The sequence below is a fragment of the Hydra vulgaris genome, chromosome 12 (assembly GCF_038396675.1).
Source record: "Hydra vulgaris chromosome 12, alternate assembly HydraT2T_AEP".
Lineage (NCBI taxonomy): Eukaryota > Metazoa > Cnidaria > Hydrozoa > Anthoathecata > Hydridae > Hydra > Hydra vulgaris.
Window position 1 is genome coordinate 15,557,976 of NC_088931.1, and position 15,389 is coordinate 15,573,364.

The window sequence follows — 15,389 nt, forward strand, 5'->3', positions numbered from 1 at the left end:
GCGACATTGTTAAGGAAGAATGCGTGAACTTCTGTTCACGCATTCTTCCTTACCAATGTCGGTAATTGGGCTAGAGCCGGCGTCGAACCTCGGACCTCTGGGTTCTGAGCCAGAACTCTAACCACTGCGCCACGGCTGCTCAAATTAAAGTTATAAAAAAAAATTATTTCGTACGATTTAAAACGTAAGTTTTTGTTTGATACTGAAATGAATTTAATGATTTTCCCATATTTAATTGCCTTTCACAAAAGAGTGCCATAGCTTAGGTCCTTTATAAGTTACATTCTAAGGATTATAGTGTTCTATATAAAAAAATTACGGTCTTCTACAAATTCCAACAATTAGAACTGGTTAATAATAACAATAAGCAAAAAAAAACAACAACTAATCATTTCTTGTTTTTGTTACTAAAAGACTTCATTTCATTTTTCATTAAAAGACAATCATTTTTGCACAACTTATCTCAACTTTATCTAACCACCACCAGTGTAAGTTTTCAAATGCTGTCTACTACTTTTCTTTATCTATATTTTTATAGTTATTTAATTTTTACTTCAAAACGTCCGTTATTAGGTGTTTATACGGCATTTCAATGCTTGACAAGCATCCCAAATCCATATTATTCACTTGCAACTAAATTTACTGCATCTACTCAACTATTTTGTCATATATTACGTTTACATAATGCATGACTCTGGTTTGGGAAAAAAATTAAAAAAATTTTAAATTAAATTAAAAATTTTAACTTAAAAAAAAGAAATTCATTCATTCCGAAGATTTTGCAAACATAATTTGACGTCATATACACTATGGCTTTTCATCGATTGTTAAAATGGATATTTTTTTAAAACAAGTTAGAATGAAAATATTTTTAGGCGCAGAGTATTCAGGTAAGAATAACCAAAATCAAAATTTTTCAGCGATATATAACAAACGAATAAGCCGTTTATAAAAAATACTTATATAATTTAAATGAAATAAAAACAATTAAGTCAAAAAAACAGATTAAAATTTCTAACATTCAAAGCGAAAGATAATATTTGTCCTTTAATTTATTACAGATATTCCGGTAAATGTTCCGACGCATGAGTTTATAACTAATCTACCTATCAACAACAACAATAATCCAGAATATCCCGACTTTGATAAGTGCATTAGTGAAAGCAGCATAAAACTACAAGTAAATGTAAAACCAACAAAACCCTCCTACATTTCTAAGTCTCATTTAATAAACATATTTAAAATTAAAAAAAAGTATCTTCCTGCTAAACTTGCATATTTTACGTATTTTGCGCAGAGATCTCTTATTTCAACATATTACGTCTTATATTTAATAAGTACCGGTTTGGATCCAAAACAGGTGGGAGTGGCGGAAACAATAAAAATGATCGCTTTAACTTTTAGCGAACTATTTTGGGGACATTTAGCAGATCGGTGTAAAAACAAGTTAAAAATTGTCGTTGCACAAACTATTATGGTCTCCGTCTTTTTGTTTTCAAGTCCGTGGGCGGCTTATTGGATAAATTCAAATGAAATATTAAAGCAAAAAATTTACTGCTTAAATGAATTAGAACATGAAGTTCTAAACTTGACTAATTTTTCTATACCGCAACTTAGAAGTAGCCACACTGTTCATCACTTTAGAAGTGGTTCTAATACTCTTTTTTTAACAATGACAACTTTAGGAGTCGGAGCAGCTCTTTTTGGAGGAGGAAGACAAGGTTTGCTTGATACTAAAATAGTAACTATGACAAAAAAAGAATCGAAAAGTAGCAACGCATTTGGCAGACAAAGACTTTGGGGTTCCATGGCTTATTCTGTTGTGCCATTATTTATGGGCCTAGAATTAGAAAACGCCCCATTATCTGCTATCTCTCCTTACCTACCAGTTTTTATTGTTTTTATTTTGATAAACATCTTGAACCTAATCTGCAGTGTTTTCATTTTTAAAAACCAAGATGATGAAGCAGTTTCGAGTACAAATGAAAACATAAATAATTATTTAAATAATGGAATTTGGAATGTACTACAAACAGGTGTTCGAGATTATAACTTTATTCTTCTTTTTTTCACTGTATTTTTTATTGGAGTCGCTAATGGTGTGCAATGGTGCTTCCAGTTCATTTTTATGGATGAGATGGGCGCTTCGAAAACTTTTATGGGCCTTTGTGTTCTTAGTCAATGTGGAATGGAAGTTCTTATGTTTCCATTGGCTGCTAAAATAACAAACAAATTTGGTGGTAATAAAGTTACAATGATTATTGCATTTTTTTGTTATGGAACTTTGCTCTGTTCCTACTATTTTGTTAAATCTTACCAAACAATAACTATAATCACCGGTTTTTTGGGAATAACCTATACTTTGTATTTTTGTGCTGTATTTGACGAGCTTTACAAGATTAGCAACGACAGTTGCAGAGGTACAATAAACGCCATTTACAATAGTGTATTTAGCGGCATTGGAAATGCTGTGGCAAGTATGGCAGGTGGAACAATTTATAAAATTTATGGTGGGCGACTTTTATTTTTGTGGAGTGGAATCCTATACATAGCAATAGGTACCATGTTCGTTGTTCTTAGACTAACGATAACATTAAAGAATCGAATTCATAAGTGTAGAAACTACTACCAATTCGAAAATTTGAGTTCGTTATCACAAACAAAAGATCACGATTCTAAAGTTGAAATTTTTAAAAAAAATAGCGATGATCCAATATTACATTAAGTTAAGAATTTGAAGCAGCTACGCCAATGTTTGTTTGTTTTGTTCGTTCTCCTCAACATAACACTGCAACTAAAAAATAAATTTAGAAACTCGTAGTTGTAAACATTTTATTTGCATTTGAAAGTTATTAAAGACTATTTAACATTAATTATTAAATTTCAATAATAATTAGGCATAACAATACAAATTAGTTTCATATTTAAAAAAATTTAGACGCAACGCTTACAGAAAATAATTGCGTGTCACATGATCGAATTGGCGTGATAACAGATTTTTTGTGCAATACCTCATTTTCAACAACCCATGGAAAATCCTGGTAGTTTGAATAAAATCTTTTAAAAACTCCTAATTTTTAAAAACACAAAATAATTAAAAGAAAAAGGAATAACTTGGTCTTTATCTTCAATTAGGTGTTGCCAGGACGACATGTTAGTATAAATCAAAACTTGAAAAGTGCTTTCTAAATGATTGTAAAGCAAAAAAGTGGTAAACTCTAACTTTTATAAAAAAAAAGTAAAACATAAAAGCAACAACTAATTTGATCTAACCTTTTGAATGTGGTTTAAGTAAAACGTTGCAAGTCATCAATTTCAAAAGAAAAGATCGTAGGTATGACTCCAATTCCAAGTAACATACTTTACTATAAGGGAATATATATATATATATATATATATATATATATATATATGCACATATACATATATAAATATATGTACACACACACACACACACACACACACACACACACACACACACACACACACACACACACACATATATATATATAGAGGGAATATATATATATAAATTATATATATATATATAGGGAATATATATAAATTAGTTGAAAATTACTTACCAAACATTTTTCATTTTACACTGTGTTTCATCAATAAAGACTTATCGGAAATGAATGATCAAATTAACAAAACCTCAATTTATACCAAAAATTAAAATACAGGAAGTCATAAATATGTTTACTACTGCAGGGTGGCCAGCCACTTTGAACAATTAAATTCACTGACTTATTTTATTTTTAAATGTGAGTTTTTGAATTTTTTAACTCTTGGTTATAAATGCTTTCTAGTTTAATACTAAAGATATTATGAATACTAAAGATATTATGATATAAAAGATATATGTTATGTATTGTAGATATATATTTTTTTTTTTTTATATTTTTATACTATATATTTTTATACTATATAAGTTGCATGATCATAATTTAAGTTTTAAACTTTTCTATATTATTACTATGAAGTGAAGTAAGTATTTTACAAGTATTTTAAAATGGAAATAAATTAAGACACTGGAGCAGATTAAGCTTCAAAATTTATAATAAAAAATAAATAAAACTTTTTAAAAACAACATTTTAAAAGTGGATTAAAAGTAAAAAATAAACTATTTTATGGGACCCAAGGATTTTGTGTGCGTACACAACCATATCCATTAAAGTCAATGAATGAAAATGTTGGGCGCCAATCAGTACGAGTTGTACTTAGTTGCCCAACATTTCCAGTCATTGACTTTAATAGATATTTCAGGTTGTGTACGTACACAACCTGAAATGACGCCAAACGTACTCAAGCCCTTGGGTCCCATGAAATAGTTTATTTTTTACTTTTTAGTCCATTTTTAAAATGTTGTTTTTAAAAAGTTTTGTTTATATATTATTTACTTTTTAGTCTGCTAAGAAAGTTTATTTACGCTAAACTAAAACGCTAAAAGTTTGTTGCCTATAGTTTGTTTTAATAATTTTTCTTAACGATTTCTTTTATTTACGCTAACCAAACGCCTTTGCGTTGTTTGTCTCAACGCTTTGCGTTGTTTGTCTTAATTACTTTTTTAAACAATTTTTTTTATTATTACCGCTGACCTCGTGTTTGTTTTGCGCGGACACCAAAAAAACAAAAAAATAAACAAACCGACAAGAAAGCAAGTTAAATATATGTTGCAATAAATATGCATATGTCAATATATATGCAATCTATTTGGTTCTGTTTGTCTAATGTTTTTTTGGAAAATTTTTTCTTTCTTGAAAAATGACAAAAGAGCAAAGTATAAGCTAATTATACAAATATATATCTCAGTTATTATGAGTTAACAAATAAACATTTTAAATGGTTTGATAAATTTTTTTTTGCTTTTCAAAAAACTTAAATACTTCAAAACAAAAATTATCTTTAAAATAAAGAAAATAGTTTAAATCTTTTTAAACAAAATTTATATTAAGTTATAAAACATCAAAAACAGCATCGTACTAATTTTTCTTTTTTGTGATATTTCGGTCTAATTTCAACGGACGTAAAATACCTATTTCAAAAACCGTTACAATATAAAATTTTAAAAATCATAAAGAAGCCATTACAAAGACGACGTCAATAAAAATTGTTTTTTTTTTTTAATGATATGCTTAAATAGTGGCCTCCAACTATTTGAAGCAACTTTTACCCCGTTATCCCTGTTAAAGCGTGTACACGAAATAAATGTGAAAGAATAAGCACGTCATTCTTTTTCAGTGGTTGTATTAAAATTTTTTTAATTGTTTTGTATTTTGTTTACAACGTGTTGTGGTTTCAAAAAAATATGTTATTTTTTGGATTTAACTTGAAATTAGTTTTAAAAATGACAAAAGAAGAAGACGTAAGAGAAAAAATTATGCACAAATATTTACAAAATCCTAATAGTAGCTACAATTCGATAGCAAAACCGTTGTAAATACATCCATACACCGTTAGTTGTATTATTCAACGTTTTTCTCAAACAAAATCGATCAAAGACAAATCTGGTGGTGGAAAAAAGGCAGGTTTCAAAGATATAAAACTAGTTAGAAAACTGGTTCATAGTTTTAAGAATAACCCAAGCCTTTCACTAAGGAAACGCACAAAAATATATGGATTTTCTCATAGTTTTGTTGCAAAAGTTAGAAACAAACATGGTTTTCATTCTTTCAAAGCACAAAAAGTGCCCAAACGCTCCGAAACTCAACAAAAAAGTGCAAGAACCAGCGGCAGAAAGTTGTATGACAATTTTATTTCTAAAAATTTCTGTATTATTGAAAACGATGAAACTTATATCAAGTACGATCATCAACAAATTCCTGGTGCTGTTTATAATATTGCCAATATAGAGAGGAAAAGCAGATAAGAAATTTAAATACACAAAACATGACAAGTTCGCTAAAAAAGCTTTGATTTAGCAAGCTATTTGCAGTTGTGACAAAAAATCAGCACCTTATATTTCTCAGTCCACACTTTCTGGTCAAATATATGTTAAAGAATGTTTACAAAAACGCCTTTTACCTCTCATTAAATCACACAATAACAGACCTGTGTTCTGGACTGATTTAGCTTCAATTCATTATTGTAAACTAGCTATGGAATGGTATAAAAAGAATGTGAAATTTGTGTATGAAACAGAAAATCCTCCAAACTGCCCAGAACTGAGAGTTATTGAAAAGTACTGGGCTATTATTAAAAGAAAAATGAAAAAAACAAAAAAGCTTTGCAGAAACATTAAAGATATTTAAATATCATTTTAAAAAGCATCAAATAGTTTTGATTCTTATTCTGTGCGCAAGCTTATGGGTACCACTAAAGCAAAAGCTCGGAATTTTATTAGATTCCCACAGGAATAATTAATTTTTTTTTTAAATGTTTGATTTTCTTATATTATTGCATTAAAATTATTACTTGGTTCGAAATAAAAATTAAGGAGTACATTTTTTTAGTTGTTTTTCTACTTTCACATTTATTTCGTGTACACGCTTTTAGCAATACCGGGTATTGTTTATCCTCCTGAGATGTTTGCGCATAGTTAATTTCAAGCGATTCCCTTATTTTCTTTCATGATAGTTGTTATTTATAGATAAATTTTTTGCGTGCAGCCAGTCGAAATTATCTTTTTTGTTTCCCCAATTTAAATTCCCCCACACGAACCCCAGGGTTGCTGTTTGGCATTAAACTAGATTTGTTGTTACAGAGAATTGTTTTTAAATTAGGTGGTATTGTAAAAATAACTTTGATATTTTGTTTTTAGTGCTTTTCGTAGTTTCGGTCCAAATGTTGGTAGCCAAGGTAGCTTTATTATCGCAACATTATTTTCTTGTTTTTTTGCGACTTTATTGTTAGGATTAATTTTACTTGAAAGGTAATTTGCGACAATTGTTTCTAAACTTGATGTCTTATGACCGTTTTCAACAAACATATCTATTATAAATTAAATCTCGTTGTTAATGTATTTTTCGGAGCAGATTTTGGTGGCTCGTGAAATAAAACCTTTAAAAACTCCAGTAATCCAGTAATAATTGCAGGGTTGATTTTCATTGACGTCGACTTAGTAATAGCTTCTTTATGATTTCTAAAATTTTATATTGTAATTGTTTTTTAAATTGGTGTTTTACGTCTGATGATGGTCTATATAAATTAGACCGAAATATCACAAAAAAGAAAATTAGTTAGTACTCTCGAGTCTTTATTACAAAAGGATGGGAAGGGGGGGGGGGGGGGAACGCTTATAAATTTTTGGAAACATTCCCATTCATCCTAAGCTTATTAAGACCCCGGCCTCGTTTATTAATTTTTACTTGTTAACAACAAAAAATCATTATTTCAAAACTAAAAAAAAAATATTATTCTTATAAGATATTATAATATAATTTTATTATAATATAATAAAATTATCACCACCACCCCGTTTACTTCCACCCACCCTTGTATTAAGGACTCGAGAGTACGATGCTGTTTTTGATGTTTTATAACTTATTTTAAACAAAAATAATGTGAAATTGTTCATTTCATTTTGCGTGATAGCATTTTTAATTCTAATTCAATCTCACGTATATCTTACTGATGATGTTGATTTAGCTTTGTTTTTTTTAGCATTTAATTCCTTTATTTTCTGCTGAGCTAATTTTTTTATCAATACAATTTTGTTTTTCTTGCAATTTTTCTTCTCTTTTTCGTTTTAATGAATCTTTGTAGTGTGAATAGGACATGTTTACACTTTTGATCATTGATTTTGTTATTTCCACATTGCAAACTCAACCACTCAACCAGCGTGGTAAATTCCATCATATACTTGTATTTGAGCAACCTTCTTTTTGATGAAACTTGTGCGCGGTAAGTCTATTTCCATTAGCTTCATAACAGATTTTACTCCTTCCAATACATCTTTTTAATAAAGTTCTGGATGAGAGATCTCATTAGCTTTTTAAGTTCTTGATATAAGAATAATGCTAATGGAGAATCTGACTGAAAAAGTCTTAAGAAGGCTCTACAATTGATGCCAAATATTGAAAAAAAATTTCAGCAGGCATCATAAGATTATTGACAGCATCAGTAACAATGTTTACAGTATAATTATTAGGTAGTTTAGACTGAGTGACATACAAGAAAACATCATAAATATCTAAACATACAGATACATTTTCAAACCATCTTTGACATACAAATACATTTTCAAACCATCTTGTTGAACAAAATTTCAGAGGAAACCTATCACTTCCACAAATGTTTGATAATCTGCACTACGAGCAGGATTATCATGAAAAAGTTTATAAAAACTTCTGAGTACTGCATTAACATTCTATTTCACCTTTTTATGACCTGCTTGAAATGCACCATATAAAATACGTAGGCCATATGATCCCACTTCAAAAATAGATATTTGAAACTTTTTGCCAATCATTGAGAATATAAAAAACTTCCAATTTACTTTCGGTCCATCCATAGAAATTTGTAAAATTGTGGCTTAAAGATTTTCATTTAAAACACTTGTAAAACCATTGTACGAATCATTTGCAGATGCATGACCAAGAATCACTGATGAAAAGTATCTTGTAGTCACATGGTTGCGAATAACATCCCAATAACGAATGCAAATAACCATTTGACCTTTTTGAACAACTTTGTTTAAAGACTCATCAAAACTTACAACTATGTGTGTAGAGCTAAACACCGTCTTCAAAACAAGATCATGGAAATATGGGGCAAGACCATGTGTGATGTTATAACCTACTTTAGTTTTCATAATAGTCACTTTTTTTAGCTATAGAACTGTCAGGAAACACAGACTGAAACAATTGTCCAATTTTTGAACATGATCTGTAAGAGAAATGCTGCTGTGTAACCTGCAGTGCCTTTATTTTTTCGGTCTTTAAAAAAAACAAAAAACAAACAAACATAAACTTGACCTTTTAAACTGGAAAATGATATATATATATATGTGTGTGTGTGTGTGTGTGTGTATATATACATACATACATACATACATACATATATATATATATATATATATATATATATATATATATATATATATATATATATATATATATATATATATATATATATATATATATATATATATATATATATATACTTTGAATGCTAATAAACCAGACCAAAAAAAGTTTAAAACTTAAGTAAAGTTTTTTTTTTAAATGATAGACAACTTGCCCAAACCAAATCCTCAGTCGATGTAGCGGCACTTCCTTGTAGCAGCAGACTATAGGATAGTCATAGTATAATATAAATAGTATGTCACCATAAGTGACATACTATTTATATTATACTATATTTTATATATATATACATACATACATATATATATATATATAAATATATATATATATATATATTTATATATATATATATATATATATGTATATATATATATATATATATTTATATATATTTATATTTATATATTTATATATATACACACACACATACAAGGTGTTAGCAGGAGTATTTTACTGCATTTGTGTGATATGGTGAATATTTATTGTTATTGTTCTACAAAATGTTGAGAATATGCCCTATTAATCATTAAAAATATAAATATATATTGGTGCTCAAATGATAGTGCCAGATGATACTTCAAATGATACTCCAAATGATACTGCCAGATAAAGTTTAAAACCTACTTATTTTGAATGTTTTCTATTTTTTAATTAAAGGGTTAAAGAATGAGAAAAAGATCTGGTTTTAAAATCAATTTCAATGGTTTGTATCTCATGTCAACCTATTAGAAAGAGTACTTTGACATAAAAAACCTGAGTTAAAGATAACCTAAACTGAAAATCTCTAAAAAAGAGGAGTGTGCTGATTGATGTAGAAATATTTTTTTTTAATGCATTGTGTATTAATATAGGAATAAAACAATGTTTTAAACTTTTTAAAATAAAATTTTGAGATAAACATACTTTTCAAACTGCTTCAACTTTAAATCAAAACAAAATTTGTCTAATGGGAAACCTTTCTAAAAAGATGAAATGATTATTGATTTAATATTTTAAATGAAAAACTATGACTTCATTTAACAACTGCAAAATCTACTTTACCTCGTCATTTATCTGTATAACCAATTTTTCAAGTTCATTCTGAAAAAGGAACTTAAAATAAAAAACTTATGCATTGTACCTAAAACAACTTTAAAATCTAAAAAATTAAAACTAAAATATAAATAAAAAATAAAACTAAAAATTAAACTGAGAAAAAAAAAATTACTTATTACAGACCTTATGTATTAATGGTTTTATAGAACATAAAACATTAGATATGTATAAATTTACATCAGGATGTTTACTCATCTAAAAATATAAAAAAAAAGTTCAATACTTAACAATCAACCATAACATCATTTTTAAAGATATCAATAAAACATACCATAACTGCCATGTTGTATTTTTGGTATCGTTCAAAAATACCTCGAGGGTAAATGTTTCTAACATAAAGAATAGTGTTAATAGCAACTTCAAACATTTCCAACAATATATCTTCGATTGGGTTTGCTTCAGAAGCTGTTTAAAAAAGTTATTTTTTAATAATAATTAGTAATTCTAGAGTTGATGTGTAGAACAAATATAAAGTTAACAGTGAACGCATCAACTCTAGACTAAGTATGAAAAATTTTCAAAAAATGTATGTAAGCAAATGTAAATATGTACAATGTAACACTAGTAATCTCTGTCTTATCTTGAACTATTACATAAAGCATAGCTAGGAGGGAACTGGAGATTTCATTCCTTTTTCTACTTGCAATTGTTTTATTCCAAGGCATGAATAACCTTGTTTTTGGTCTACATCACAGCCTGTAGAGTAACACACTGCAAATACCTTTGTAATGTATTACATTTGTTGTAAAATATAGATGTGGCATATTGAGGGCAAGTTAGTACATGTTGAAGGTCGAGCTAATAGTAATGTATGTATGTATATATATATATATATATATATATATATATATATATATATATATATATATATATATATATATATATATATATATATATATATGTGTGTATATATATATATATATATATATATATATATATATATATATATATATGTGTGTATATATATATATATATATATGTGTATGTATATATATATATATATATATATATATATGTATGTATGTATAAATATGTACACACACACACATATATATACATGCATACATACATACATATATACATACATAAATATGTATCAGTATGTATTCAGTATATACATCAGGGTTCCTACAGGACTATTGGTAAAAACAGAACTATTTTATGACAACATTTAAAAACTTAGTTAAAAATTATACAGAAAAATGTTCTTCAATTTTTTTTGCAAAAAATAAAAAAAATTGTGCAAATTAATTGCAATTTGGTCCAAATCAAATTCTTTAGAAATCTTTCAAACCTTCTAAAAAAACATTGTAAACTGTATGGAGCGGCCTTGACCAACATTGATAATAATTTTTTCTTTTTTTTCAAGACCATTTTCTAACTTTTTGAAGAACAATTTTATGACATTGGGACCATACATATTAATGGAAGAATGACTCTGGTTGCAGCTAAATTTTTCCTAACCACTTTTTTAAATGATCAAGGTCTTCTGCAGTACAGCTCCCTACTAACAATGTCCCCAAGTACGATGTTACGATTAAATAAAAATGATTGGAATAGTATATGGCATAAATGTCATGTTGTTTTTTATGTCTGTTTAATGTAGTTGATGCTTAATATTATACTGAAATGTAAGAAAAATATGTCAAAAATATAGTATAAAGTATATATAGTATAAATAAATTTATATTAGTATAAGTAAATTTAAGTAATTAAATAAAAAATAATAACTTATACTTCAGCCTGCCTAAAATGTTTATAGCAGTATAGCAGAGTTCAGAAAATCATCTATGATAAACAAAGCTCTGAAATCCTCCAATAGAATTACAGTGTGGGAAGAAATTTGTAAACCTTTGGTGGTAATCTTCCCAGATGGTAATCTTCCCCTTAATGCTGTAGTGGTGTAGAGGTAGAGCACTCACCTCATAAGCAAGAAGTTACAAGTTTAATCCCCATCACAACCCTATTTACATCCACGTTTACATACTACATACATATATTTGTTGTTGAAACGTATTTGCAGTGTATTACTTGACAGGCTGTGATGTGGACCAAAAATAAGGTTATTGCATGCTTTAAAATGAAGCAGTGGCAGGCAGAGAAAGGAATGAAATTGCCAGTTCCCACCTAGCTATGCTTTATACAATAGTTCAAGATAGGAACTGTTTAAATACCTCATAATTATCTCATAATTGTGAGGTATTTAAACAGTTAGGAACAATAACGTCTTTTTTAGGTTTTTGAAATAAATAATGTTATACTCTTTATGGAATATATATCCAAACAGCCATAGCTATTTTGGCTTAAACAACTCACTATTGCATTTGTCTATGTACAATTATACACTTTGTTAATTGCTAGTTGAACTTTCCAAATAAGTGCTGTGGATTCTGTTCAACAATAACGAGCCGGTACAGTATAGAAAGACATAATGTGCCTTCAAACAGCCTCTCTTGCAACCTCTAATATTTTTTTAGACTTTTATCAATGATTTTTAAATCATTGATAAAAGTCTAAAACTATCCTGTCCTGAGATCAATTTTTAAATCATTGATAAAAGTCTAAAACTATCCTAGTCCTGAGATCAATGATTTTTAAATCATTGATCTCAGGACTAACAGTGCCTGAGATCAATGATTTAAAAATCATTGATCTCAGGCACTGTTAGTCCTTGTAGCTTGTTTTTATGAAAATATTTAATCTTCTGTTGGCTTAAATAAGTACACTTGGTTCCCTGATTTAGCCCTAACACATTTCTTAAAAAAACACTCTTTAGTTTTATCAAAAAATTTGTTTTTTTCTGAATCTGTTATAGAGTAGAACTCGACTTTGGCTTTATTAATGTAAAGAACCCTTGCGTATTTAAACTGGCACTTTGTGTAATTTTTGGTACATACTATATTCTTAGCAGGCACAATATTTCCCTTGGTATTTTGGTACTGCATTCCAAACTGATAGAGCCGTTTACGCTCATTATTGTTTCAAGAAGACTAGTCTGATATCCTCTTCCTTTTACGCTTACCTATTAGGAAAAAAAAACCTACAAATACATTGATAAACACATCTCAGACTAGTTGGCTTGATTTATTTGCCAAGCAAGCTCACTTCAACCAAGCTTATGGAGCTCTGTCAATATTGGGAGGCCATCTAGCATTTTTAGTTAGGACTAAACTCATCTGATAAATGTAAAGTGATACCAGGCCAATATGCATATATAAATATTCATGTATGTAGTGTATGTGTACAATAGGCTAGGCATAATCTGCAACACAAGTTAAAGTCCACTCCCCAGAACTAAATACTGTTAAAAACTTTGAGGTTAGGAGCTTTGTAATGAAAAGATCATCATTGACTTACAATGATTCAAGATTCATTTTCTACTTGAAAACTTTCATGTCACTACTGAATCATATCGGGAAGGGAGGAGGGTGGTCACTGTCTTCACTCATCATACATTTTATTGTCAAATAATTAGGAGACATCACGTTTTTTTTGTATCAAGTTAAGAGTTGAAACATTTTGATTCTAAAAATGCTGCCTTTAATTGGAAATAATCTCTCTCTCTCTCTCTCTCTCTCTCTCTCTCTCTCTCTCTCTCTCTCTCTCTCTCTCTCTCTATATATATATATATATATATATATATATATATATATATATATATATATATATATATATATATATATATATATATATATATATATATATATATATAGACACACACACACACAGATATATATATATATATATATATATATATATATATATATATATATATATATATATATATATATATATATACATCTTCACCTCCTAAAAAAGAGATAATAATTACAGTAGAGGAAGGTACTTATTTCACTATAATTTAATAATTTTTATAACTTTACAACCTCTTAACTCAAAAATTCTAAACAAATCATGACAAGCAAGGCTTGTCAAGATTTGTTTAGAGAAACAAGTTAAGCATGGTACTGCTAAATATATATTATATTTGATAAATGAAATTTTTGAAATTTTAGTGTACTCCTTTGCTCGAAAAAAAAAAGTCTTCATGCTCAGGTATCCATATCCATTACCATTGAAAGTTATCTATAGCAAAACCAGATCTGATATTATATAGATAATTATTTTTTCATTTAACAATGTTACATATTGGAACAAAAATCAAAAAAAACAAATTGATAAATGTTTTATTGAATACAACATCATTGACCCATAAAATTATTTTTATCTTCATGCATGTTTTATTATTTTATTTCATACTTTCTATTTCTTTATATGATCTACTCTGACTATGTTATCTCAACTAGTTATTGTTTTATTTTATTTCTATTTATCTTTTTATGTTCTACTCTGATTGACTATATTATCTTTACTAGTTTACAAACATCAATTAAAAACACTCCGAAATACTCAGAAATACTCCAACCTCATCAATTAAAAACAGAACACTCCAAAATACTCAGAAATACTCCAACCTCATCAATTAAAAACAGAACATTCCGAAATACTCAGAAATACTCCAACCTCATCAATTAAAAACAGAAAACTCCAAAATACTCCAACCTCAAAGAGAATAAATAAAAAAAGTTTGAGATCAGAATAACATTAACATAACAAATAAAATCGAGTTACATGGGGTTCAAGTTTTAGTATTTTTACAAGTAAAATTATTTACAAAATATTTCATTTATATGTAATGAATGTATGAATAAAAATTCATTAAAACTGCAATTTCAGGTATATAAATTTTTTTTAAATATTTTATAAAAACATACCTCTGCAGAATTGATTTTCCATTTTTCATTTTTTCCACTTAATTTTGATTCCTATATGTTATTAATTTAATCTAAAACATATGTCAATAATTCATTAAATATCTGAAAGATTGTTGCCCAAGCAACTGTTAGTAAACTATAATAAATACTATGTTTAACAATTTATTTAGTACATAAAAGTAATTATTTAATAAAATGAGCAAACAGATAATGTAAAAGATGTCATTAATAAACAATAACATGAACATTTATTAAAAAATAAAAAAACAATATTAACAAGATGTATTTATTACTTGCTGATGCTGATACAAACAGTTTAGTGATGATAAAACTTTTGATGTCGGTTTCTTGGTTAATAACTTTTCAACTGTTAAATTATTTTGTATATAAGGACCATATCTCTGCATTTTAATCAGACAACTTTTTTGGTTTGAATCTAATATGTTTTGATAAATTTAATAATCAACACCTTGCATACTTTTTTAAAAG

The 15,389-nt window shown here is 27.8% G+C and overlaps 2 protein-coding genes across 2 annotated transcripts; one reads left to right on the forward strand and one right to left on the reverse strand.

The window, feature by feature from the left end:
* The first annotated feature begins 796 nt into the window (after positions 1-796).
* On the forward strand, positions 797-2,756 carry LOC136088496 (uncharacterized). Its single transcript, XM_065812303.1, has 2 exons — positions 797-890; positions 1,062-2,756. The coding sequence occupies exons 1-2, from the start codon at positions 833-835 to the stop codon at positions 2,723-2,725; spliced, it is 1,722 nt and encodes a 573-aa protein (XP_065668375.1). The 5' UTR covers positions 797-832; the 3' UTR covers positions 2,726-2,756.
* On the reverse strand, positions 2,674-15,042 carry LOC100200860 (mitotic spindle assembly checkpoint protein MAD2B). Its single transcript, XM_065812311.1, has 9 exons — positions 14,901-15,042; positions 10,397-10,530; positions 10,249-10,320; positions 10,072-10,110; positions 9,934-9,989; positions 3,274-3,365; positions 3,115-3,185; positions 2,952-3,038; positions 2,674-2,794 (listed from the first exon to the last, which is right to left on the reverse strand). The coding sequence occupies exons 1-9, from the start codon at positions 14,920-14,922 to the stop codon at positions 2,744-2,746; spliced, it is 624 nt and encodes a 207-aa protein (XP_065668383.1). The 5' UTR covers positions 14,923-15,042; the 3' UTR covers positions 2,674-2,743.
* Positions 15,043-15,389: the final 347 nt, after the last annotated feature.

Coding starts and splice junctions, on each gene's coding strand:
- LOC136088496 (XM_065812303.1), top strand. CDS start 833: ATGGATATTTTTTTAAAACAAGTTAGAATGAAAATATTTTTAGGCGCA. Junction 891..1,061: donor TTTAGGCGCAGAGTATTCAG/GTAAGAATAACC, acceptor AATTTATTACAG/ATATTCCGGTAAATGTTCCG.
- LOC100200860 (XM_065812311.1), bottom strand. CDS start 14,922: ATGGAAAATCAATTCTGCAGAG. Junction 3,366..9,933: donor AAGTTGAAGCAGTTTGAAAA/GTATGTTTATCT, acceptor ATTCCCTTATAG/TAAAGTATGTTACTTGGAAT. Junction 3,186..3,273: donor ACTTAAACCACATTCAAAAG/GTTAGATCAAAT, acceptor ACAATCATTTAG/AAAGCACTTTTCAAGTTTTG.